The sequence below is a fragment of the Perognathus longimembris genome, chromosome 5 (assembly GCF_023159225.1).
Source record: "Perognathus longimembris pacificus isolate PPM17 chromosome 5, ASM2315922v1, whole genome shotgun sequence".
Classification (NCBI taxonomy): domain Eukaryota; kingdom Metazoa; phylum Chordata; class Mammalia; order Rodentia; family Heteromyidae; genus Perognathus; species Perognathus longimembris.
Genome location: NC_063165.1, coordinates 49,572,764 through 49,600,406, shown reverse-complemented (window position 1 = coordinate 49,600,406; position 27,643 = coordinate 49,572,764). Strand labels below are relative to the sequence as shown.

The window sequence follows — 27,643 nt, the reverse complement described above, 5'->3', positions numbered from 1 at the left end:
AGACTCATAAGACAGCTCAAGATTAAGGCAACTCTTTGCCCTTTTAGTTAACATCTTACCTTACTTCTACATATCCATCCACTTATTTATCCATCTATTTGCTCACTGAACACTACAAGGCATGGTACCATCAGGAGCCACAACACAAAATTTTTATGTTCATGAAGTGTGCAATAGAGTAGAAAAGTCAGACAACAAATTGATGAAGATTTACTATATAGTTATTTCAGTGCTTCATAAAATACAACTGGGAAAATGATAAGTGTATGAAGAGCTAGCAAGCTGAGTTTGATGCTAAGAGGAATGAGAGAGGTAGGAAACCATATGCCTATCTGGAGGAAGAGACTCCAGGCAGACTGAGTTGCAGGGCCAAAGCCACAAGGCAGAAATTACCTTGGTGGGTCAAGAAACAGCATGAAGGGGCTGGGGATATAGCCTAGTGGCAAGAGTGCCTGCCTCGGATACACGAGGCCCTAGGTTCGATTCCCCAGCACCACATATACAGAAAACGGCCAGAAGCGGCGCTGTGGCTCAAGGGGCAGAGTGCTAGCCTTGAGCGGGAAGAAGCCAGGGACAGTGCTCAGGCCCTGAGTCCAAGGCCCAGGACTGGCCAAAAAAAAAAAAAAAAAAAGAAACAGCATGAAGAAGCTTAGGTTGATTGGAACAGATAAATAAGCTGAAGAGGCTAAGATGAAAGAGGTAACTAGGGCCCCTACTAAATAAAGCCCATTTCAGAGAACTTGAGCTTTTACTCTGAGAAGGATGAGAAGACTTTAAAGCACTGAAAGCAGAGGAAAGACACGATGGGAATAGACTACAGGGAAGCAAAGGTAGATGCAGAAAGACCAAATGGGAGTCATTGTATCAGTCCAGGAAAAAGATAATAGCAGCTTAGACCAGTGTGGTAGAGAAAAGAAGCCAGAAAAACTTGCCAAAGGAAATCCTTCTGCCCGCCCTTTTTCATTCCCAGGCCTCTGGTTGTGTCATAAACTCTGACCTCTGGTTCCTGTACTGCTTCCCTCCCATGGACCCACCTGGCTCTAACTTTTCATACTTCAAATTACTGATTTACAAACATCTTGCTTGTAGGTCCTTGATCAGCCTCTTTCCTTTTCAGGACAGCTATCACCCGTGTTCAGAATGACATCTGCAATGTTGCTGCTGCTTACTGTTATACATATTTCACGTGTGTGTCCTGCCTCACAGGCTCATCTGATGCACTAGGTTTCACGAGTCATTTGATATCTTTCATTCAACTCCAGGAAACCTCAAAAGGGGGCATGTGTCAGCTTTGGCTGCATTTCAGACAAATTAACTCCTTGGCAGTGAGTAGGTAGCCCTGTGAATCATATGTGCAAGTGTGTAGGTGATCTATGAGGCTCAGGGGGTAAACACAGAGAGCACCCCATAAATAAGCTGGGGCAGGAAGCATGCTGACAGTGGGCAGTGGAGAACAGTTGATGGGAGCCAGAAGAGAGGTACTAGGAGCTGTGGACAGAGAAACAATGAGGCAGAAGGGGAAAGGAATCTAGGGTAAGGGTGGAGGGTGTGGATGACCAAGAAAGAAGGTGGAGCCAGGCTAGTGCCAAACTTGGGGCAGGAGTATGAGCTGCTAGCCAAACCCTGTGGGTCAGCTCAGCAAACTGTTTTGGAAGGAACTTGTCTAAAGAATAAGGTCAAGAAAGGTAGTACTGTGCACTTGAGTGACACCAAGAAGCCTCTGCCTAAGCCCAGAACTGTCCCTGTGTTTTCCATGTGACCAGGTGCCTATCTCCCTACAGGGCTGATGAGATTAGAGGGAGAAGGAACATGAGACATTGGAAGAGGTGATGGGGTACAAGAGGTGGGGGTGAAAAGAGGTAGGCACTCTCTGGGTCAGGATTCTCCTGAAACTAAGGGAAGCCCTCATGCTCCAACTAATTCCACAGGTTAAGTATCAGTAGCTTTAGAGTTTGTCCTAGGGTGCACATCAGTTGGCTGTTTAACTTCAACCTATGATGCTCAAATTGCTTCTCACTCTTTTACAGATATCCTGGGTCCCATCACCTACAATTAAAGCAGGATTTAGGGTAGCTGGGTCCAGATAGGAATTTCTTTTAAGCACCCGGCTGACTGCAGGAGGAAGTCCAAGTGGAGGCATGGACACATGGACACACACACACACACACACACACACACACACACACACACACACACACCACACCTAACTAGAGCCGGGCTCTCAGCATACTCCATCCGTCTCCTCCCTCAGTCAAGTTGCATGCTGATGATGGTGCCAAGAGCAAAAGTCATAAATGGGTTCTGTGCAAATCAGAAGATAAAATCTATTTCTCCTACTGAGTTGGGAAAAAAGGGAAATTCCACCCACAAGGTTGCTTGTGGAGATACAAACACTGCATCCTGCTGAACTCCATTGGTAAGAATAGGCTGGCTGGTGCTCCATGCTGTTCTTGCAATCACAGAGTTCCCTGAAAGGCATGGCTTAGGAACCACAACGTAGCCTCCAGATAAGTAGATCACATTTATTCTATATTTATTTATTCTATATTTATTTCTATATTTTACGGTTAGAATAGCAGAAACAAAGAGGTTCTGGGTCATATGGAACTTGAACAGGAAGCAAGACTCTATCAAAAAAATAACTGTCACACAAAAGAGGTAGGAGGCAGTAAAACCTCTATCTGCCTCGTAAGAAAGTGGCCCTGAGATCAAACCTCAGTACCAAAAAAAATAAAGCTTACATATTGCTTGAGGTTGCTGATAGTTGCTGTGGCTCCCAGCATTTAGGAAAATATTTTCAAAGTTTGCTTATATAACAGCATGCATTAACTCTTCCTCTTTCTTTCTGCCTTGCAGTTTTAGAACCTTGCACATGATAGGCAAGTGCTCTACCACTGAGCTACATCCTCAATCCTAGCACTTAAATTTTTATTATGGTCAAACAATAATGCTCCATTATACAGATACTTTCTCTTCATCTATTCATTAGTTAATGGACATCTGTATTTTTTTAAAAAAAAGTTTTGGCTTTTATAAATAATGATGCTATGAACACTTGTGTACAATGTATGAATGTTTTGTATGAACATGTTTTTATTTCTCTTGCATATATATTGAGTAGTTGAATCACTAGTTAACAGGGTAACTCTAGGTTTAACTGTTTGAGGAATCACTAGACAGTATTCCAAAGTACCCACATCATTTTACATTCCTTTCAGCTATATATGAGGCTTCTGACCTTAACATGTCTTCACCAACATTTGTTATCAATATGTTTCATTATAATTACCCTAATGGGTATGAAATAGTATCTCATTGTGTTTTTTATTTACATTGCCCTAATAATGATGCCAAACATCTTTTCATATGTTTATTGGCCATGTGTATATTTTCTTTAAAGGAATAGCTACTTAGATCCATTCTCCAGTTTAAAATTGGGGTGTCTTTTTAATTATTGAGTTGAAAGATTTCTTTATATACTATAAAAACATGTTCTTTGTAAAATCAGTGATTGGAAACTATTTTCTCCTATTCTATGGAAAATCTTGTTACATTCTTCATTGTATCTTTCGATGTGTGAAAAATATTTTTAATTTTTTTTTTTTTTTTTGCCAGTCCTGGGCCTTAGACTCAGGGCCTGAGCACTGTCCCTGGCTTCTTTTTGCTCAAGGCTAGCACTTTTCCACTTGAGCCACAGCACCACTTCTAGTCTTTTCTATATATGTGGTGCTGAGGAATCTAACCCAGGGCTTCATGTATACGAGGCAAGCACTCTTGTCACTAGGCCATATTCCCAACCCCGTATTTTTAAATTTTGATTAAGTAAATTTACCTACTTTTACATGTGATTGTCCAGTTGTACTAGCAGCGTTTGTTAAAAAGAAGATTTTTTTCACAATGAATGATCAAAAATCAGCTGACCACTGGTTCATTTGTGGAGTATTAATTTATTACTTTGACCTATCTATCTATTCTTAGTCCACTGGCATAGAATTACCTTAGCTTTGTGATAAACTTTGAGTAATATGAGTCCTCCAACTTTGCTTTTTCTCTTTGGGATTATTTTGGCTACTCTGGCCTTTTTTAATTCCATACAATTTTTTTCAAATTAGCTTGCCAATCTCTACTTAAAAAAAAAGTCTGCTGAAATTGAGAAATCTTAAATTTATAGATCAATTTGGGAAGTATTGTTATCATAAAAATAGTAAACCTTCTATCATGAATGTGAGATGCTTTCAAATTTACTTATATTTTAAATTTCTTTTACAGCAGTTTGTAGTTTCCAATGTAAGTTTTGCTATGTTATTCCCAAGTATTTTTTTTCTTTCTTTTTTTTTTTCAAATTTTTTTTTATCAAACTGATGTACAGAGAGGTTACAGTTTCATACGTTAGGCATTGGATACATTTCTTGTACTGTTTGTTACCTTGTCCCTCATACCCCCTTCCCAAGTATTTTATTTTATTTTCATGGCGCTTCTGGCACTTAAACTCAGAGGCTGGGCACTGTCCTTGAACATTTTTTGCTCAAGACTAGCACTGCACTGAGCCACAATTCAACTTCCAGCTTTTTGGTAGTTTACTGGAGATAAAGAGTTCTTGGGGATTCAGTTTTGGCCATGAAGGGGGAAGGGCACTGAGCTCCCAAGACGCTACCCTTCCCTGCCAGCTCTGGGGTAGTGTGGGAGGAAGTCCCTCCCACCTTCTGGTCTCAACCGGAAAAGAAAGCCTCTGCCCCTGGGAGGCGAACACGTGTGCGCCACCATGATGGGGTTGGCCCGCCCACAAAGGAAGTTTCGTGATATCACTTGATGGACATGGTCCTTAGCCTATGACTGGCCCTTTGGCCAGCCCCCTTTCTTTCCCGCCATTACCTCTATATAAGTGCCTTTCCCTATTAAAGTTTTTGAGACGCATCCCACCATAGCAGCGTGTCCCTGGTGCCTTCTTTTCCGCCCCCGCTCCTGATAACATGTGAGGGGGCTGGGGGGAGGGGAGGCTTCAGCAACCTTTCCTCAACTTAGCGCAAGTCCATTGAGAGTACGCCTTTGGCCTTCTGCCGGCGGAAGGCAAGGAGGCCGAGTGCTCTTTCATAGATTTTGGGGTTCAGGCATTCTCCTCGGGAGTTTGGGGAGAAAGGGATCGTTCAGATCCCGACAAAGAGTGTCATGGATTTTCCTGCCTCAACTGTGATCCTTTTGAGTAGCTAAGATTATAGTCATGAGCCACTGGTACCTAGGTTAGTATTTTATTATTATTATTTTTTTTGCAGTAGTATTTTATTATTTTTGATTCTATTATAAATAGAGTGGTTTTCTTAGTTTACTTTTCAGATTGTTCAGTGTAAAAGTATCAGAATCCAGTTAATTTTTGTATTGTGATTTTGTATATTACAATTTTATTTAATTTTATAGTTCTAATGGTTTTCCCCCCATATATGAGATCATGTCAGCAGATAATGCTTTTATTTCTTTTTAAAATTTTCTCTGTCCCAAGTAATTACATTCACTGTCCCCTCCAATATTAAATAGAAGCAGTAAGCATATTCTTGCTTTGCTTCTTTTCTTAGAGAAGAACATACAGTTATTTTCCATTAAGCATGAGTTTGGTTGTGAATTTTGGTAGATGGTCTTTATCAGGTTGAGAAGGTTCTTTTTGGTTCCTTACTTATTGAATATTTTTATTATGACAGGATATTGAATTTCCTCAGTGTTTTGGGGAAATCTCTTTTGTTTCTAATCCTACTGATAATAAACCAAATTTACAGTCAAGTGAGATTTGATTTATGACTTAACATATGGTCTTCCCTGAACCATATTTCAAGCTCTTAAGGAAAATATAAAAACTGTTACTGTTGAAATTCATGCATAAACTGTTATTGTTATTGAAATGTTACAGTCTTTTTAAGTCTTCTATTTCCTTCTTGGTTTTCTGTTAAATTCTTCTATTCATTATTGTGGTACTGAAGTCTTCACCAATTATTATTAAATTATGTCTGCCTTCATGTCTGTCAGTTTCTGTTTCATGTTATTTGGTCCATTAACACACACACACACACACACACACACACACACACACACACACTATATCTTCCTGATACAGTGGCCCTTTTATCACTTAATAAAGTACCTATGTAGCACTAGTAACTTTTTAAAAATAACACACTTAAAAGTGTGTTATTAGTATTGCCACTCTGGTTTTCTAGTGGTTGATGTTTGCAAATTTCGTCTCCTTTCTTTCAAAAGCAATTATATAAAACAATATTATAAAATGTATTGTTGGACCTATAATATATAGAAATGTAATATGTTTGCCAGTGCCTTTGTAGGAGGTGTGTAGGACAAAGGAAATTACTCAAGAGACTGGCTGGATGTTTTCCATCCTTGTTGATATTCAGTCTGTTTGTACCTAAAGTGCTTCCTGTAGAAAGCAAACACTTAGATCTTAGGTTTTTAATCCGCTCTGACAATGTCCACTTCTGTTTAATTTTCTCACATTTAATGTCATTATTGAATTTATTCTTGCCATTTTACTTTTTTCTATGTGTTACATGTCTTCTGTGCCTTTATTCCTTCTATGCTTCTTTCTTTTGCATAAAGTGCGTATTTTCTAATGTAACATTTTAATACTTTACAATTGAGCTTTTCACTACTTTTGGAGGGACCTGACTTGGTGCTGTACCTGAGCATTTTTGCTCAAAGCTAACACTATCACTTGAGCCAAAGCTGGGGATATGAGTCTCTGAACTTTCCTGCCCAGGCTGACTTTGAACCACAATTCTCAGATCTCAGATATCAGCCTCCTGAATAGTTAGGATTACAAAACTAATCAGTGCCAGGCCTTTCATTATTTTTTAAAGTTATTCTTATAACTATTACTCTAGTGCTTAAGATATATATCTTATCAGAATCAGCTTCAGATGGACACTAAATTCATTGCAGTGAATATTAAAAAGTTGCCTCTGAGGAGCTTTATTCTTTTCCTCATGTATGTGAACTTGTCCTTCTATATGTTATGTCCATAAATGTTCCAAAGTCAATGTTGTCAAAGCCATTTTTATGTCTCTTAAAGAAGCTGAGACAAGAAAGGAAAGTTAGTGCATATTATAGCATTTATTAATCTCCTTGTTTCTGGATATTTTCATTTCTTCCTCTGAAGTCCAGTGACTATCTGGAAATATTTCCATTGTCTAATACCATCTCATCCCCATTTAACTCCTTTGTGCAATTATTTGCAAATATAATACCTTTCTATATATTACAGGATGAACAGTAATTATACACATATTATTCAATACAATTGCTTCTGAAATGAGTTAAGAGAAAGGACAGAACCCATGTACTTACCTTGCCTTTTATAGTTACATAACTATCTTTACCAATGTTTTTTTGCTAGTATGGGTTCAAATTACTGTCTGGGGTCACTTACTTTCAGTCTAAAGTACTCCCTTTATCATTTCTTTCCACAGTCCTCTCTGTCAATCTAAAAGTCTAAAACGTAACCAATATCTTCAATAAATCTATCTATGGACATTTTTGTGTGTGTGTGTGTGAGAACTGTTGCCTTAAGCTTCTCCAGTCTCTGCTTCCGTCATTTCCTTTGGGGCAAGACTTGGGACTTTTTCAGTACGTTTCTACCTTTAAGCAAAATCTTTGAGTCATGGTTCTAAAGCTAGGGTTGGGGAGGATGTTTTCCTGAGTGATGCCCCTACTTTAAGAGCTAAACTCTTAATGGAATGGGGTGAATAGCTTCAGGCCTTCTTCACTTGCCTTCATTAGCGAGAGTAAACTGGGACTTAATAGTCTCAAAGAACACAACACTAGTGGTGGAGTTGCTGTTCCTTGAGTAAGGAGGGGCAGAAGAAGGAGCCCCCACCTCTATGGCACACTCATCCAGAGCTTAGTCTCAGTAACATGTGGCTTGGGGAAAGATAAGAAATTCTGTCTGGGAAGATAGTCCTTCAGTTGGGAGTTGTGGGAAAGGGGATCCTAGGCTCTTGGTTGTGACAATTTGGGGTGAAGTTTCCATCCTACCAGACCAGGGCAGAAAGAGAGAAAGGGAGAAGCATTCATTTATATACCACTGACACAGTTCATACCAAGTATTAATAGATGTCTTGAAAAAAGTTTCTTTGGGCTGGGAATATGGCCTAGTGGCAAGAGTGCTTGCCTTGTATACATGAGGCCCTGGGTTTGATTCCTCAGCACCACATATACAGAAAACGGCCAGAAGTGGCGCTGTGGCTCAAGTGGCAGAGTGCTAGCCTTGAGCAAAAAGAAGCCAGGGACAGTGCTCAGGCCCTGAGTTCATGGCCCAGGACTGGCCAAAAAGAAAAAGAGAAAAAAATTTCTCTGCTTTCTGTGTGCACTTGGAACTATTTCCAAGGCCTAAAATGTCCATTTTAGAATATTTTTTTTTTACTAGTTTCATGGAAAGCAAATCTACAGAGTTCCTCACACTGTGTGGTGGGGAGTGAACTGCCTTTCGAACCCAAACTGCTTTATTTTAGGGAGTGACTACTGGATGCATACAGATCTGTACAGAACAACAGTTCTCTAACTTTAATGTTCATGTTAATCACTGGGGCAAAGTTTAAAAACACAGATTCCTAGAGCTTCACCCCTCTCCTCGAGGTTTTGCCAGGATTGGGAAATATCAGAAAGAGAGAAAGAATGTGCATTTTAAAGAAGCTCTACCTGTGATTCCTTGGAAAAGAATTATACTAAAAATGCTAGTACATACCAGATAAAACTATTCCTCCACCTCCTTCTGATCTTCCTTCAGATTCTATGTCTACTAAGGGGCTCTGCAGCTCTGGTATGGTCCAAAACAGGTGACTTAAAACATTATAGGGGTTGGAGGAATGGCTCAAGTGGTAGAACACTTGCCTAAAAAGTTAGAATGTGCAAGGTTCCAAGTTCAAATCCCAGTTCTTAAAAAAAAACAAACTATTATGGGGCTGGGGATATGGCCTAGTGGCAAAGAGTGCTTGTCTCCTATACATGAGGCCCTGGGTTCAATTCCCCAGCACCACATATACAGAAAACAGCCAGAAGTGGCATTGTGGCTCAAGTGGCAGAGTGCTAGCCTTGAGCGGGAAGAAGCCAGGGACAGTGCTCAGGCCCTGAGTCCAAGCCCCAGGACTGGCAAAAACAAACAAACAAACAAAAAACTATTATGATTACAAGTTAGAGAATGAAAAAGAGAGAAGGAGAAAGAGAGACAAAGACAGAGAGTGAATTTATTTGTTTATGCTAAATTCTGTCCTCACAGGAAGTACTATGGAATCATGACTAGGGGTTGCCAAGAATCAATGATGACAGGGAACCCCACAGTAAAACTCCAGAGTGGGGAAAGGAAACCATTTGCTTCAGAATCTTTTGGGTTTTTTTTTGTCTTGCACTCGATATGACTTTTACTTGGCATTGCATTTGTAACCTTCTTTCAAAACAAAGATGGAATACCACAGGCTTTGGTGCAATTGGTCTGATCTGTACACTGTTAAGTGACAATATACAAACCTCTGGTGAGTGAATTGATAGGATTAAAGCACTATTAAGCAAGCCACAGGGGAAAGGATTCCTACTGCCCCACTGAACACTCATCACTAATATGAATCCTCATACTCGTAATAACGGAAAATAAAAACTATTTCATATTTTAGAACCCTAGACAGAAGCCTTTAGCAATTTTTTTCCTCAAAGAACTAGCGAATTAAAATTGTACGTAAGTTGTGTTAGTTTTATAGGAATTCCTGTGAGTGTCTTTCTCAGAAAGAACAGAAACACTGGTAGCTACAGGACTGTTCTATGTATATGAGGATACAACTTGCTTCCAGCTGCCTGTACTCCCAGTGGGAGACAATGCCACACGTGGGAAGAAGAAATTATGAAAAATATTTCCACAGCAGAAGGCAGAATTGAGAAAGACAGGGGCCTCAGAGAATTCAGGAAACCTGGCTATCTCAGATACTGCTGAAAGCCAGATGATATTTTCCTATTGGGTTCAGGAGGTAGTATTATTATTCCCATACAGGAGTATGATTCCCCTACAGGAACTGTGAAAATCATGTTATAACAAAATCTAAAGAACAATGCATTGTCTCTTTTGTCTTCCAGATATGTGCTATATGTATTGAGGGAAAAATCACTCCTGCAATCTCAGTATGCAGATAATTGGTGGTTTTATTGGTACCAACTCATACATAAAACTTGGGAAATTTCTGATTTTCCTTTAATGATTTTTAATGCTATGGAATTATTTCTTTGTTTAAATGCACTGTATGCATGTGCATACACACATACACACACACCCCTCTGTGCTGAAGCTCAACTCCTCAGCCCCTTAGAAAGTGCTTATATTTGGAGACAGGTCCTTTAAGGAAGTAATTAAATTATAATGAAGGCATTATGGCAGGTCCTTAACAAGTCCACTTGATATCCTTCCAAAGTGAGGAGATCAGGACACATCAGGGGTATGACATTGAAAAGGGAAGGCCATGTGAGGGCACAGTGAAAAAACAGCCATCTGCAAGCCACAAAGGAAGGTCTCCAGAGAAACCAAATCTGCTTGCACTTTGATCCTGGGCTTTGAGCATCCAGAACTGTGAGAGAATAAATTTCAGTTACTTAAGGCATACAACCTGTGGTATTTTCTTAGAAGATATCACATTAGTCTTAGTTTAGTATTAGTATTAGTTTTTTTATACATTCAAGAATTTTTACCTTAGTTGGAGCTAGGTTTGTAACTGGGATATATATATATATATATATATACATATATATACATATATACACACACACTAGACATAAGAAAATTAAAATTAAGAAACAAGTTATGAGCTGATCATAATAATAATTATCAAATTTATATATCTAGGATTTACTTAAACTATGATTTCTTTGGTGAATAGAGTTAATTTACACACAGATAATTAGTATCTGTGATGACTGTTTGAAAATGTACTTTATCCCTCTCCATCATCTCAAATGGCCCTCTGTTACAGCAGTCCTTCTTTCAACAGAAGACTATCGGTTTTTAATTATATATTTATTTGTGGGATTATATATTTAATATCTGCCTCTCTAGAAAAACCTCCGTGGGTTATAACCATCTCTGTTTCAACGACTACTATATGCCCAGCAGTCAGTACAATGTCTTACCTTTAATTATTTGTTCAATGAATGGGAAAAAGAAGTCATGAGCTGGAAATCTTAAATTGGGGAGAGTGATTGATAGGCTCCAGGATTCCCTTTATCTTTTGAAAATGAATGTATCTAAAACTTTGTTCATGTATACATTTCTCTGGGAGAAGCACCCACAACCTTCACTTGATTTCAAAGGAGTCGCCTCCCCATAAAATAAGGAATCACTGACTTACTGTAGAGGTAAGATGGGATTCAAAAGAAAAAAATAAAACAATTCACCTATGGATTGAAATAGACAATGCTACATGTACATTTTCTTGTACCGATGTGTGGGTGTATGTAGGCACATATGATTTCCAAGAACTGAGAGTGATTGCTCAATGAACTTGCAGAACCATCCACAGTCTCACTTTTCCTGAATGGATCATTATCCCACAGTCTTTAGCCTCTAGTATTAGCTGCTTACATTCTCATTCATTTGTTTCTTGGCAGCACTGTTCACCACTCAGGCCAGGAGCTTGTAATTCCCTCCTGTCACCTATTTGGGATGCCACCATCACCATCATTTTTTTCTTTTTGTAGGAAGTTCCTTTTGATAACAAATCCATAAACTTCCCAGTTAACAAAGGCACTCAGCTGTGTTTAGGAAGCACAGATGCCCAGGCAATTTAATCAAACAACTCTGGAATTCTCTTTCCCTTACCCTACACAGGAGGTGAGATCCAGCCTAATCAGGCTAAAGGGACCTCAGACTGCTAGTCCATTCCAGTGGAGAAGGCTAGGGGCCAGAAGGAGGAGGGTGGCTAGAATATTAATTGACTGTTGAGTATTAAATGTCTTCTCTTGCTTTCCAGTTCTGGAAAAATACTTCTCCAATTTTTATCCTAAAAATGGAGACTTCAACAGTAAACCTGTCAGAGTGAAGGTTTTCAATGTGCCATTAACTCTCATTTCCTCATACTAACAACTGAGGAAAGCAGTAGTGTTGATAATTCAAAGCCAAAGCCTTTTTGCATTTCTCTTTGTAGTGCATTGTTTGGGGGGGGGGAGGGAAATGGCAGACTCACCTCTTAAATTATGTTTGTCTTTGTTGCTTATTAAAATGAGTTTGTCTGCCTTATAGCCAGGAGGTTTGATAATGTAAAGATTCCAGCTCAGAATTTGTGAAACTCATCAGGGGAAATATATAAGGCACACAGATAATCAAACTTGACTAGATTTGAGTTCACATTCTTAATCGCTTGTGATCAATTTCTTGCTCCTCTGTGACTTAAGTGAGCTGGTGGTAGGAAATAATTATAGGAGACGAGTTGGAAGGGAATGAGTTTACATTTAGATGAAGACACAAGATGATGTTGTAGCCAGAACTGACAAGACGATCAGGTTGATTTCCCTACTGTGTCTCACAACCTTCTCAGCAGCCATAGATCTTTTCGTGCAAACCTCCAAATGTATTCTACACCTAACAGTATTTGGTAGTCCTCTATTAGGGCTATTCTTCTCTCTCTCTTTGCCAGCATCACTCCTATCACTTGAGGTTAGATGTGGTAGCATGATGGGCATTGGCCAATGGAAAGGACGGAAATATGCCACTCATTTCTAGTTGGAAATCTCAAAGTCATCATATGCTTGGCTTCATGATTGCCTGGCAAAGGAACTGGTAGCATCTGAGATAGTAATTGCTCCATTTTCCCAGACCCTCTGCCTATGATGAGTACACCTCCCACTAGCTAGTTGTTGGTATATGGTAGAAGTAAGAAACCAACCTCTGTTGTATTTTTTTAACTCCTGAGATTTTAATATTCTTAGTTACGTTACCATATCTCTGACCTTACATATATCAAGCTACACAATGAGTGTCTGGGATTTTATCTTTCCAATTAAACACTAAATAATCTGAGGCCAGAATGATATCATCTTCAGTGTGTTAAGTTCAGTGAGAAGCATATTTAAAACAGTCTGGCAAAATATGAGGTTATCAGTAGAAAGGCACAATGCATCAGATCATACACAATAATATTTATTGAAATGAACTTCAGCAAATGAAAACAAGAGCTTTTTTATTTTTTGCTGTTTTTTTTCTTTCCCTTTTACTCTGTACATTTATCTATCTTTGGGAGTATATGGGGAGGCATAGAAGTGGAAGGACAAAGGATGAACACATGCAGCAATAGTATTCACTGGACACTATGTCAAAAATGAACTATACAACTTGTGGGTAGGATGGGAGGGAAAAACTGGGAGAGAGTGAGGGGAGGAGTAACATGGTCCCAAAAGAAATGTACTCTTTACCTGACTTATGTAACAAATAACCTCTCTGCACATCACCTTTACAATAACAATAAACAAATTTAGAAAATGAAATTTCCTCTTAGCCTCTGTGATCCTCAAGGTTTGTGGTTTTCTAACACGTACCCGCTCTCAACATCACTACAGTAAAGGTGATCAGATGTACCTGCTTCTCAGATATGTGGGGAAAGGTGGAGCTATTCCACTGGACCAACAGTGCAAAAAGGAATAGTTTTTAAAGGGTTTAGAAAGAGGTATACTGAGGAACATTTAGGCCGCAGGCCTTTAAAAGGCAGTAGGTTTAAGGAGCTAGCAGGATTTCAGGATTTCAGAAGAAAGTTGGGAGAAACCATGTATAAAAAACAAACAGCACCCCAAAGTATTAGGTTAAGAGAGCTCATACAGGTCATCTGGTAAACTCCTATACCCTAATTAGTATCATAACACCAGCATTCACTGGGGACCTAACCATGTGGCAGGCAGTTCCAACAGCTTGCAGTTAACTCACTGAATCATCAAACAACCTTATAAGATAGCTACTATTATTTATATCTTACAGATGGAGAAACTGAAGCACAAGAGAGGTAAATTCCCTACAGCTGTACAGCTAGTAAATAGCCTTCTCTGACTTTAGCATCTGTTAGAACATTCCTTGTCATGAGAGCTCACTCCTTTGTGTTCCATCCCTCCCTGCAAGCCACATACTGCCTCTCCTCAAACTGCCATCCCTGGACACCTCTGGCGCCAAGACCAACATACAACAATTCTACTCCCTTCTCTCCAAAGCAGCCCTTCAAATATTTGAAGGCAGCAGTCATGTGTCCCATATGGTTCCTGTTCCCCTTGTAAACAGCCCCAAGTCACTCAACCCTGCCCACTGCACCACAGCTTGAGGCCCTTCTCCTTCCCAGCTCAGTGACTCACTTATGTTGGGGAACAAAAAATGTCAGAGAAGTCAGTGGAGTGGAACTCATGACTAGCCCTTCTTCGAGTCTTGTGCTGAGCTAATAATTCCCACAAACCAAGCACATTCCTTTCGTGGCATAAAGTAGGGACCATAGTCTGCTCTAGGAATGACTGGCTGGCCACATGCCCCGCACATCCTATTTTGGCAAATGGACTGCTAAAGAATCAGTCTGTTAGGAGCTTTCCTTTTTTCCTTAGGTCTTCTCTTCATCCCAGCCTTTCTTTCAGCTTCCCTTCCCATGCCTGGAGGTAAGTGTTGAACAGTCTCCCCACTTACCATGGAGTTCATGGCGAAGTGATTGTGCTGCGTTTGGAGGTCAAGGGCATGCTGGTAGCTGACTCCAATCTCCGTGTGGCTCTGGAGAAATAACTCCTTGTTGTGGCTTATCCAGTCAAACATCTAGAGGATACAAGACAAGCAGGAATACAGTAATCAGAAGAGTTGTGGATCCAACAGGATAAAGCATTCAGAATGACTGAAGGAAAGAAAAAGCCCTCTTGCTCATGCCCAGGAGAAGCAGCTCTCTAGTTTCCTAGAGTTAGGATGGGCCATTCTTCACATGACCCGCATGCAGACTGGATGCTATGGCTCATACCTGTAAGCCCAGCTATTTAGGAAGTAGAGAATGGGAGGATGGTCCTTAGAGGCCAGCCTAAGGGAAATGTTAGAGAGGTTCCATCACAGCCAGCAAACTGGGTGTAGTGGTATATGCCTGTGGCCTCAGCTATAGGGAAGCACAGGTATGAGGATTGTGATCTAAGGGCTACCCTGTATGAAAATGTGAAACCTTATCTAAAAAATAAAGCAAAAAAAGGGCTCAAGCACATGGCTCAAGTGGTGGAATGCCTGCCTAGCAAGCATGTCACCCTGAGTTCAGATCCCAATACTGCAAGTAAAATGAAACCACAACCTCTGTGTCTAAGAGAAAAAGAGAAAATGAGTGGGAAAGTGGGAACACAGAAGAAGTTGTTCACTCTCTGTAGGTACCTGCCCCTCCCCCCTTCATAAGAACCTTAAGAAATCCTCAAAAAAGGCCCCATGCTTGCTTTAGTGGCAGTGCTGTCAAGTTAGTCAGTTCCCATACATCCTGTAGGCCTGCACAGTAGGAGGGAAAAGTGATCAGAACCCTGATTATGGGGGTCCTAGCTATTCAGGACTCCAGACCTAAGTCAACCAGTCCATGGCCCTTTCCTAGTCATTGGGATTATCTCCGAAATAAGAATGTGACCTGACTCAGTCCAATAAAATATGAAGGCAAGTTTGCTGGAAACTTCTGGGATGCAGAACTCCAGATTTTTAGATGCCCGTTTACTTTTTATGATATTATCCTATGTGTTTCTGATCTCATATTTCTAAAGACATCTGCTGGCAGCACTTGGGGGAGAAGCCAGTGGGAGAGAAAGGGTGGAGTTAGCAAACAGGCAGTGCTCTGAGCCTTTACCTCACCATGTCTTTGGACTACATGGAGATCTGAGCCAAGAAAGATCATCTGTATTATTCATCTCAGTTTAAGATAATATTTTCTGCCCAGAAAAGCCAAGTGGTATAGCCAGGAAAGGTGCAAGAAATACCCCTGTATAAAAGCTGTGGCCAGGGGTGGGAATATGGCCTAGTGGCAAGAGCGCTTGCCTCATATACATGAAGCCCTAGGTTCGATTCCCCAGTACTACATATATGGAAAATGGCCAGAGGTGGCACTGTGGCTCAAGTGGTGGAGTGCTAGCCTTGAGCAAAAAGAAGCCAGGGACAGTGCTCAGGCCCTGAGTTCAAGGCCCAGGACTGGAAAAAAACAAAAAAAGGCTGTGGCCAGCTGCAGGGTGGAGGAAGGAGAAGCTGAAGCATGGGAGCAGGCCAGGAGGAGCAAAGTCTGCATCGGCTTTCCATGACAGCTTATCCCTTCATACAGAAGAGCAAACTCTCCTTTGATTACATTCTAGCAGCATTTATGGGGCAACCACAATGTGCCAGGCATTGTCCAAGATCACAGAGAAGCAAAAATGAGTAAAACATTGCTCTTGAGATTAGACAACTTAAGGCCAATGTGGAAATCTGGAATGGACTCAGATCCAACTTCAGCACAATCTGGTACACAGTGAAGTGAGCCAGACCCAAAGAAGTATGGACTCTATGGTTCCCTGCATAGGGAATACTTAGTACATGTCTTGGATAGTTATAGCAGAAGATCACAATAGCTCAATAGCTATACCTGCACGAACACATAAGATGATGCTAAGCAAAATGAACTCCAAGTTATGGAAACAAGTGGTATATGGCATTATTTTCAACATACCATGTAAAACTTCACCCCCCCCCCTTTTTTCTCTCATATTCTCTTTCCGTGTTTTTATCTCTGCTATCACTTTAACTGATCTTAGTACCCCGGATACTGTATACACGTGTATTGGAACTAGGGAAGGGAAAGGGAATACCAAAATCGAAAGGATAAAAAGAAAAACCACTGCAATAGCAATACTTACAAAACCAATTGGTGTAAACCAACTGTACAACTCATGGGGAGAGGGAAGTGGGGAGAGGAGAGACGGGGAAAATGAGGGAGGAGGTAACAAGTTGGATAAGAAATGTACTTGCTTTACATATGAAACTGTAACCCCTCTGCACTTCACTTTGACAATAAAGAAGAAGAAAAAAATACAATAAAAAGGTAGTCTATGGATACAAAGGAAGCCAACCTGGACTGCTGAAAGAGCACAGAGAATAGTCCTTCAGCCACCCTTAAGGGAGTGGGGAAGGAAGAAGAGAAGGCAACCCCTAGGCTGAGCCTTGACACAGGTAGTAATGAGCCAAGTGAAGACCAGTGGGATGTATATTCCAGGCAAAAGTGGAAATGATGGGCACTGACAAGCCTGGAGAAGCCCAGTGTGTTTCAGGCACTGAAGGCACTTTGGCTGTGCTGTAGGAGCATGACCTTGAAACAGGGCTGGGGAGGCACATGACTTCTGGGAATGTAGACCACACACTGGCCCTGGAAGCAGTGAGAGGTAAACCCAGGCTGAGCAGTAAAGTGTGAATAGCTCTGGCAGCAGCATGGGGCATGGAGAGGAGGCAGGGCTGGATGGAGAGGAATACTTAGGAAGGTGTGACAATAAGTCCCATGAGGGTGAGTCTGGAGACCCAGATGAGAGAATATCAGTGAAGTCTGAGAGGTAGGCAGATTGGAGAGCTTCTGGGGGTAGAATGGAGGGCTCTCCATTATTTGGGAAGGGTAGAACAAGAAAAAGCTGAAGGGAATAGCAGGTTCTGACATAGCCCCCTTGGTTCATGGAACTGAAAGAGCCACCACAGGTGCTGCCTAAAGATGAGGATAAGAGGCTGGGAGGGGGGTGGTGGTGGTGGGTAGTTAAAGAGTGAGTTCCCTTTTGGATGTGCTGAGTTTGAGAGTTTCAAGCAGATGTGTCATAGTCCTGTTAGATTTATGTCTGAAGGCCCAGAGAGAGACATCAGAGGGCTATAACAACTCACACCCAAGTATAAAAACATCACCTTCCCAAGGCAAGCATGCATGATTTGATGATTATCCTCTGGTTTGAATTACTCAGATCATTTGTGTCTTTCTACACTGATAATAAAGAAAGGAGAAAAGTATCATCCTTCAATCTCCAGTGCTGAGGATTTGTTTCAGGCTGGGTCGATATCTGTGTTGTGTGCACCATTCTTAGTCCACTAGCCACAGCCAGCCTCATGTCACAGGCACTTGGTCAGCATTTTTTCTTTAATTATTATAAGGGCCAGAAGAGAAAAGAAGATAGGACACCCGCCCCCCCCCCCCCGTCTCACCTCAGAGGTTTAGAAGATTCTCAGTCTATAATTTTTTTTAAAAATGTTGTCCCCCAACCTCATTTCAAATTAAGTTCTTGTTTCTCTTCCTTATTGACAAAAGGATCAATAAAATTAATGAAGATCTTTAATGCCTGAAGTCCTTGGAAGTTGTGATTTAAAAGCCTCCATATACTTTCTTGAATATCTCAGTGGCCCAGAAGTGACCTTCCGTGAATTCTGTTAAATGACTATTTAGATATGCAAATAAGCAGGTGAGTTATGTGCTAGTGTCAGGATGATTGGATTGCTCAGGCACCAGGTCCCTGTTGGACTACAGAACAAGGATAGTTGGATAGAGGCCAAACAGAATAGACAGGCAAGAGTGAAAAGGGCTATGGAACTGTGCACCTCATTGAAAGGGCTCCTCATAGAATGCCACGGGCACCATGCCATTCCACCTATGCCACAATCTGCACTTGGAACACAGAAATGCTCACCAGAGGTTTGGGCATTATGTCCGTCAAAGTTGACCTTTCCAAAAGATAAGGCTCCCAAGAGGTTTCAGGCAGAGAGAAAAAGACCTGCCTAGAGGCCTAAATGGACTCACATAATATGGTACTAGGAACCAGGGTTCTCCCAGGTGACTCCTTCTTACAGGACAACTGCAAATGTTTCATAGGCCTGAACTTGCTACCTCTTTGTATATAATTCTTACCCATGGAAGCCTAGCTGTCTGCAAGGGTCACTCATTTCCATGTGTTCTATGGAAGAGACTGAAGACACAAAATGTGCGCACAAGTACATATGTATGTAGCCAGTAGAGTGAGGAGTGGGCTGAATCCAGCCCTGACTTGCTCACCAACTCCCCAGTAGACTGTTGTCGAATCATCTCATTTCCGAGCTTCTCCTGCCTTACAAGGAATAGCTTCACAGAATGGAGGAGAATATCCTAGTCTACAACAAACTCAATTTGGAAACCTGAAAGGCTCATTTTTTCCATTCAAAATTTAAAAAAAAAAAAAGGGGGCTGGGGATATGGCCTTGTGGCAAGAGTGCTTGCCTCGTATACATGAGGCCCTGGGTTCGATTCCCCAGCACCACATATACAGAAAATGGCCAGAAGTGGCGCTGTGGCTCAAGTGGCAGAGCGCTAGCCTTGAGCAAGAAGAAGCCAGGGACAGTGCTCCAGCCCTGAGTCCAAGCCCCAGGACTGGCCAAAAAAAAAAAAAAAATTAAAAAAAGTTTTATTGAGCCTCTTGGATCAAGATGTATATTCATGGCTATAACTCACATTTCCAGCTTTTTGAATAAGAATGTCAGTGAGGAAATTGGCATCCCTTTTCCCTTTTAACCCTTCTCCACAAGTACCGTTCAAGGTTAGCACTCTACCACCTCAGCCACAGCTCCACTTCTAGCTTTTTGGTGGTTAGCTGGAGAGAAGAGTCTCTCTGACTTTCCTATCCAGGCTGGCTTTCGACCATGATCCTCAGATCTCAGCCTCCTGAGTAGCTAGGATTAAAGACATGAGCCACTGGCATCCAGATCCCAGGCATCATTATATGGCCAGAGAAATACAGCTTCTTGGCCTCTGCACCAACATTCATACCCACTATCTCAAGGTACCCTCAAAACTGTTCCACATAGGTGTCACCTTCAGGCTCCCTTCACAGAGTGGGAAACAGTTCAAAGAATTTAAGCCCAGGGTCTAGAACTCATTCATTCCACCCAGTGCCATATTTATGAAATAGTAAAAGCTGTAAGATCCTGCTATAAGATTTCCTCTTCCTGGCTTCACAAGCCAGTTGCTTTTCATTTATTTATTTATTTATTTATTTATTTATTTATGTATTTATTGTTTAAACAAAAAATTTTTGACAAGGCGTTGTGCAAAAAGGGTACAGTTACATAGTAGGGCAGTGTGTACATTTCTTGTGATATCTTACATCCTGTTTTTCTTTCCCTTCCCTAGGTCAGGTAGACATATATACAATACACTTGCTTTTCAAATGGTAGCTGCCAGCCAAGGAAGGGGGCTGTTCCTCACTGGGGACCATTCACTCATCAATATTCAGCCACTACCTCATCTAATACTACCATCAGGAAATATAGCAGATACCTGGGAATAGGTGGTTCAAACAGCTATACTTCTCTCAATAAATACTTATTGAATTAATGAATGAACAAATGACCAAGAGAGATGGCCATAGGCTTTAGAATTGCTAATCTAAAAAACTAAGATCTTTTCTAAAAGGTACCCCTGCCTTCAGCTACAGCAGTTTATGATTTTGTCTATTTGAAATTGAATGGCTCTCTGGAAGATAACTTAACATTAATCCAAAAATGAGAAAGTAAGGGAGGGAGGGAGGGAGGGAGGGTGAGAAAGGAGGAAGGGAGGAAGGGAGGAATGGAGGGAGGGAGGGAAGGGAAGAAGGGGGGGAGGGAAGGAAAGAAGGAAGGAAGGAAGGAAGGAAGGAAGGAAGGAAGGAAGGAAGGAAGGAAGGGAGAAAGAAAGGAATAGAAAATATTTCAACAGTGGTATCAGATTTTTATATGTCTTTTTCTTAGAGCTGCAAATGCATACACACACACACACACACACACACACACGTTGGAATATAACCAAACAATTCCTTCAACAGGAAAGTTCATGTCTCAATAATGTATATCTGTCTGATGCTAACATAGTTTTGTTTCATTAAGTAAGATGTTTCATTTTTTTTCATACTTTGTAACTAACCTAGGTAGTATTTATGCTGGCTAGCATTCAGTAAAAAAAGACACAATCTGGTTCTTAATAAATAGTAAATGTTAAAGGAATCTATTTAAATGCAAATTAGGAAAATAAACAGAAATCTTTCTGTTGTTTTAAAGATGAGGATAGGAGGTAAGTTTATTATTGTTCTGTTCTCATTTTGGCAAAGCATAAACGATTTCATAGCACAGGGATATTAAGTAGAGACCTTCTGTTTATTTTCCTTCATTTGCCAAATTTAGCAAATGCACTTGATTTCTCTTTTTTTAACTTTCAAACCTTTTACTATCTACTGTTAGTATTTTATACTCTTTAATTATGGATTACATTGGAATTAAAGGTGGTCACATTCAACTTCAATAAATTGATTACGATGACAGAAGTCTGGCTCACACTTTCAATCTTAGCTGCTTGGGACGCTGAGTTTGGGAAGATCATTCATTGTTCGAGGCCCAGTCCAGACAAAAAGGTTGTGAGACCCCCCATCTCAATAAAAACCAATAAAAAGCTGGGGACAGTGGTGCACACCTGTCATTCCAGGTCTAAGGACTGTGATCCAGAATGGCTCAGAGGAAACAGATTCTGGGTCATGGCTCAAGTGATAGAGCACCTGCTTAAACTCCAGTCCTATTAAAAAGGGAGGACGAAAAGCAGAAGAGAACCAGTGGACTTCCTTTGCCTAAATAGGAACACTTCAGTATCAATATCTGTATCTTGTTGCTACAGTGAAGTAATCTGTGAAATCTTGTGCTCCACACAACATTAACAACTTTCTTGTTAGCTCTGGGAAACAAGATGTCCAGTCAAATGCAAAATAAAGTTTTATGCATGTTAGACTACACAGAACTGAGGATTCAAATCAGTATAGGCTGCCGCATAAACGTTCACACATTTTATCGTGGTCTGAACCTCAATTCCTTATTTGTAGAATAGGGGTAACCATTTATACTACTTGAATCTGAGGGTACCAGGTTGAGATGGTGGATAGAAACATGCTTTGCTAAGTGCTAGATACATGATGGATTTTTATATCTATGCAATGAGCATAGGGTATCATACGTATTCCCAAATGTTTTTGTTTAGAACCCTGAACAGTTGAAAGATGTGGATTTAAAGCTGTCATAGGTTCATACTACAAAATCTTCTGGCAAATTGGAATCACACTAGTAGCTCATACTCAAACACATCTATAGTTCATCCATCCAGAGAGGTACCCCCAGGGTGACCATAGGAAAATGCACAGATATGGCCCGAAGTACCCATCTCTCACACACTCAGGAGGCCCTCTTGGCACACAAGTCTCATAGACCAATGCACTTTCTTCAGGTTCTGCTTGAGGGCTCTGGTAGCTCCCTCCTGGCTGACCACAGAGCAAGAAAATTAAGTAAAGACCTTAGGCTTCACAAGATCACTGCCTTACTTGCCCTCTCTGCCATAGTCCAGCTGTCATTATTAGAGATTCAGTTCCTTTGGCTCTTAACAGTTTTTCACTTGAGAGAGATTCCTATTAAAATACAGTTTTTCCTGTAATCCTACTGGAACTACTTTGTCCTGGATTCAGAAACAGCTTAGTCCTTTCTGAACACGACTCAGAAATGCAATCCTAGAATGATGTGGTGGAGGGGCCCTGGATAAAAGATGAGAGGCCTGAAAATTAGAAGCACCTGTGAACCAGAGACATTTCCTTGGTTTCACACTTCTACTTTCATGGGAACTCTGCCTGATCTTGGGACTCATGTTCTTATGCAAACAGGGCAACACCCAAACCCTATATATGTGTTCTTACCCAGGCCCTTGAGACCTTTTAGCCTCTGGTTTTCATTGATCCATTCTCAAGACACTGAGCTTCCCTACTTTTCCAAAATAAAACAAAAACAGAGAAAATATCAAGGACTAAGTTTTCAGGTTCCAAGAATCCCTCACCATAGACAGCTTAGGTCTTGTTTTTCCTGTATACCACAAGCCCTGCAGGATGAGAGGATGCCAGGTCATCATTACACTGAAACCTGCAGGCAGGAAGACAGTTGGGACACTGGCCTGACAGGTTGCAAGTGTGATAAATACCTACTGAAGGATATAAGGTGCTCTAAGTTCTGCTTTTTTCCTATATGCTTTTGGCATGGCAGCCTACATACTTGTGTATATTGTCTAAATGAAGTTGTCTTTTGTCATAAATCAAGTCTGCTCCAGAGAGAATAGGTCAACTTTATTACCTGGGGGGAACCATCACTGTATGCTCAGTAATGATCTGAGATGCCAGACAATTTCATCAACTGGGCTACTGCTGATCCAATTTTACCTTCAACTCTCACGTCCCTTATCTCAGCTCTGAGATCTAACCTTACATGTCGCTCATAATCTAGAATAATCCTGAAACACAACCAAATATCCACAGCATGCAAAGGGTTACCAAAATTCTTTCCTTTTCTGAGTGGTAACCTGACCTCCAGTTACCATCTAGGTTATGTTTTCCCAACAGCAGATAAACATGGCAAGTGCCAACATTTTGCCAAGTAATGATGAAATGGTAAAACAAAAACAAAACCCTGCTTGGCAAATTGTACCTAGATTGGGATGAAATATGAATACTTGGTGGGATCCTCATAATTAGTGTGTCCTGTGCAGGGACCCTGGAAGTTGTGCCAATGGTTGTCACAAAGACACACTAGCTCCCATGAAGCAATGGCAGTGTTGGTAGGTGCCCAATACAGACCTATCTCTGCACCTTATCTGAGCTGGTGAACTCTGCAATTGAGCTAGCTAGGCTGTTGTAAGATTTGTTCTTCAAGCAAGCTGTGGATCCTGTCCTAAGTAGTTCTCAGCAGACTACAACTGCCAGTGGCTGTCTAGTAGTCTGAACATTTAGTAGCAACTAAGAAGATTCTTTGGTAGGTGTTAGCCTGTAAGTTATAGCCACCCTATATTGACAAAAGTACTGCATCTCCAGTCTTCCCCTTCTTCATCCTCATATTTCTCTGTGTCTTCTCTTCAACCCATGTACTATAGCTCTCTTTGTCTTGCCCTTCTCCATACTCCTTGCTCATTATCTATGTCTCTCCATTAACACCCACACTGTAATGGCAGAAAAAATCACAGCAGCAAATACTTTTTACATGTTCACAATGTGCCAGGCACAGTTCTAAGTACCTTAACATATATTAAGATGCTAAATTCTTCCTTAAAAACCTCATAATTATCTCTGAATTATTAAACACCTCTATAGTTAACCTTAGATAACTAAGGCTCAGAGATTAATTAACTTGACCAGCACCATATACCTACTAAGTAACAGGGATGAGATACAAACTCAAAAGTCTAGTTATGGTGTTGATGTTCTGAACTTGGTTGCTACATGTTCCACTGAGCTCAGTGCTCATTCATTCTCTCCTGCCTTTCATCGCCAATCTTTTAGAAGTGTGTTCTGCTGCCTTTGTATTTCCTCCACATCTTACCCCAGAACCTTTAATAGAATCTGCTTTACTGATTTAGTTAAATCTGCACACATGATGAAAAGCAGTTGCTTCCAAGTTCCTGAAGTCTTTATCTCTCATGCAGAATGGGATGTGGTTTTTCTCTACCTAGCTGGTCTGTTGGCCAGGACCTGCTCATCAGCAGGCCATCTCTCTGCAGACCTGACAGGTTTTCTCCCCTGCTGTCACAGTGTCTATCCACAGCAGGGTCTCTACAGGGAACTAGTACTTCACACATTGAACTCTCTCTTCAAACCCCCAAGTCTAGTCTCAGCCTGACAAAAACATACTAATCTTCCAACACTCCTGCAACTTACCCAGATTTGCTTCCCTTCTCTCTGGCTGCCCTTTCATGGTTTCCCTTTGTGCCCCCTACACCCCTCCTACAGTCTAAAGAATGTCCCTCAGCCTTCTGTCCTTGAGTCATCAGTCCTGTCCATGTGAAAATTCATTCCAGCCCTAAGCTTCTACAATATTAATAGTGCTTCCTATTTTATGTGCCAAATACTTCATTAGTTTATCTCACATAGGCCTTGTCTTAATGCTTATGAAGAAAGTATTGTTGATTCTATTTTAAATATGGCTTTAAAAAACTCAATGGAGTTACCGCTCGCATCTGAGGTTTTGAATGTGAAGATTTACCAACTATGAACCAAAAGCATTTGAAAAAAACTATACTTGTACTGATCATATCCAGCCTTTTAAATTTTTTTGTTTCATATCCAGCCTTTTTTCTCTCGTTATTACTCCTTAAACAATGTAGTATAGCAACAACTTGCATAGCATTTATACATGTTAGTAATCTAAAGATGATATATAGTATACAGCAGGGTTATATACAATTATTATGACATTTACCACAAGATTTTTAAAATTTTTATTATCAAACTGATGTACAGAGAGGTTACAGTTTCATACGTTAGGCATTGGATACATTTCTTGTACTGTTTGTTACCTCGTCCCTCATTCCCCCTTACTATAAGAGTTTTGAGCATGTAGAGATTTTTATACTTTTTATCTTTAGAGGTTTTTGAAGCTAATCTCCCATGGATAAGAAGGATGATTGTAGCAAATGGCAAAATAATCTAAGATCACACAGATTATAAATGACGAAGGTCAATTTAGAATCTAGCATCCATCTCACGCAATCTCCTTTTTCAGGATGCCCTCTAACTACAATTTTCCAGATTAATACCAAGAATAAATATATTTCAGGGTAGATACAGTGAACTTCACAGGTATTGTGTCAATCCTGCAGTACTGCTAAGAGGTAACAAATGCATCACCGCAAATTCAGAGAGATCAAATAATGTGGGCTAGGCCACTCCATCAGGATGACATACTGAAGACTTAAATCTATGTTTCCACAACTCTAAAACCCATGCTTTTAAAGCATTATTAAGTTGTCTCCCTAATGCACACAGAAATCGGAGACTCTCTAGTCACATGGTATCTATGAATACCTTGTGAACACCTGGCCCATCCTCCTGATATTCTATCAATATCCCAAGCTGCTGTGCCTCATCTTTTTCTCCTCTTCCTCTTCTTCATATTCCTTTTGTGGTTCCAGAATTTGAATTTGAGGCTTCTTGCTTGCTACGGAAGCATTCTACCACTTGAACCATGTTCCAGTCCTTTTTTGCTTCAGTTATTTTTCAGTCTCACTTTTTTCTCCCCAGGCCAGCTTCAAACATCAATCCTCCTACCTCCACTTCTCAAATAGTTATGTTTACAGATATGTACCACCATGCCTTTTGTTGTTGTTGTTGTTGCCTGAGCCTGGCTTGAACTGTGATTTTCTTATGTCCATGCTGTGTCTTTTCTATCCAAACTATTACTTTCTCCTTATTTCCTATGACTTCATCTCATCCCCCAGAACTCATTTTATTCTTTGTTTCTTCAAATAGCTATACTCATTACTTTACAATGATGCTGGCTCATGCCTCAATGTCTCCTGCCTATAACTGTAAATACTTCCCTACCTGTCTCCTTGACTCCATTCTGTCCCTTGGTCAAACCATCTGCCCCAACCAAGTTCACTGCTTCAGGAAGCTGTTAACTAGGTCATTCTCTCAGTCAGTCAAACAAACAAAGAAACAAAATACTGAGCAAGTAACTCATGCCTATAAATGTAGTTAGTCAGGGGGCTGAGATCTGAGGATCACAGTTCCAAGCCAGTCCAGGAAGTAAAGCTCATGAGACTATTACCTCTAATTAACCACCATACAGCCAGAAGTGGAGCTATAGCTCAAGTGGTAGAGAACTAGCATTAAGCAAAAAGCTCAGGGAAAGCACCCAGGCTCTGAGTTCAAGCTCCTGGACAACACACACACACACACACACACACACACACACACACACACACGCACAAAAAAACCCTATTGCTTTTAATCTATAAAACAAACCCCAATCTTCTTAAAGAACCCCACTCCTCAGTTTGGCCTCATCCTATTATTTCACAACACTGTTCCATACAAAGCATTCTTTCTACCTCAATTGTTTTATTCTTTGCCATGCAAACACCTCATCCAACGTTTATTCCACTCCTATACAGTAGTAATTGTATCATTTCCTAGCAGAAATGTTTACACCCCTGCCTCCATATTATTCCCAGTCTTCAACATTGAATCCTCAATTTCTCCCAATGTGTTCCTTAATCAAAGGAACCTATTCTGGTAGCTCTTTCTTTTAAGCTCACCCCTCCAATGTCTATGACAGTACTTCATAAGCCTAGTCTTATTTCAGAACAATCTGAAATGCTTTCTTAGAAACCATGGTTTCCTGGGTCCTGTGCTTGAGATATTGATTCAAGAGGAGCTTCCCCAGCTGATTCTGCTATGTTGCTTCCTTGGCTGGCATTCTACCATTTGAGCCACTCTTTCAGCTCTGTTATTTGCTGGCTATTTTGAAGAAGCAATCTTGTGTAATTTTCTGCCTGGACCACCTTTGAACTGGAATCCTTCAGATCTCAGCCTGGAATATCTAGTATTACAGGTATGCACCACTGGAGCCCAGATATCCTGCATTCCTTTTTTAAATGTTCACATAGAAACTCATGTCCAGGATGAAGTAATTTGCATCAGACTCAACTATACAACCTATAATCCATTTGAAAGCACTAACTAATAAGCAGTATATACCCATGATCCTCGAGGGAAAAGAAATATGCACTCTTAGCCATCTCATTCCCCGATTTCTCTTTGGTGGCATTTTTCAAACAGTGGGAAGAGGACTAGGAGCTAA

At 40.7% G+C, this 27,643-nt stretch overlaps 1 protein-coding gene across 6 annotated transcripts in view; it reads right to left on the bottom strand.

Moving 5' to 3' along the window:
• The window catches only part of LOC125351785 (kalirin), a 439,002-nt gene that overhangs the window by 176,696 nt on the left and 234,663 nt on the right, over window positions 1-27,643 (bottom strand). For all 6 annotated transcript variants that reach the window (XM_048346787.1, XM_048346788.1, XM_048346789.1 and 3 more), the window contains exon 6: window positions 14,678-14,800. In XM_048346787.1, coding sequence (XP_048202744.1) covers window positions 14,678-14,800 — 123 coding nt within the window. The remainder of the gene's footprint in view (window positions 1-14,677; window positions 14,801-27,643) is intronic.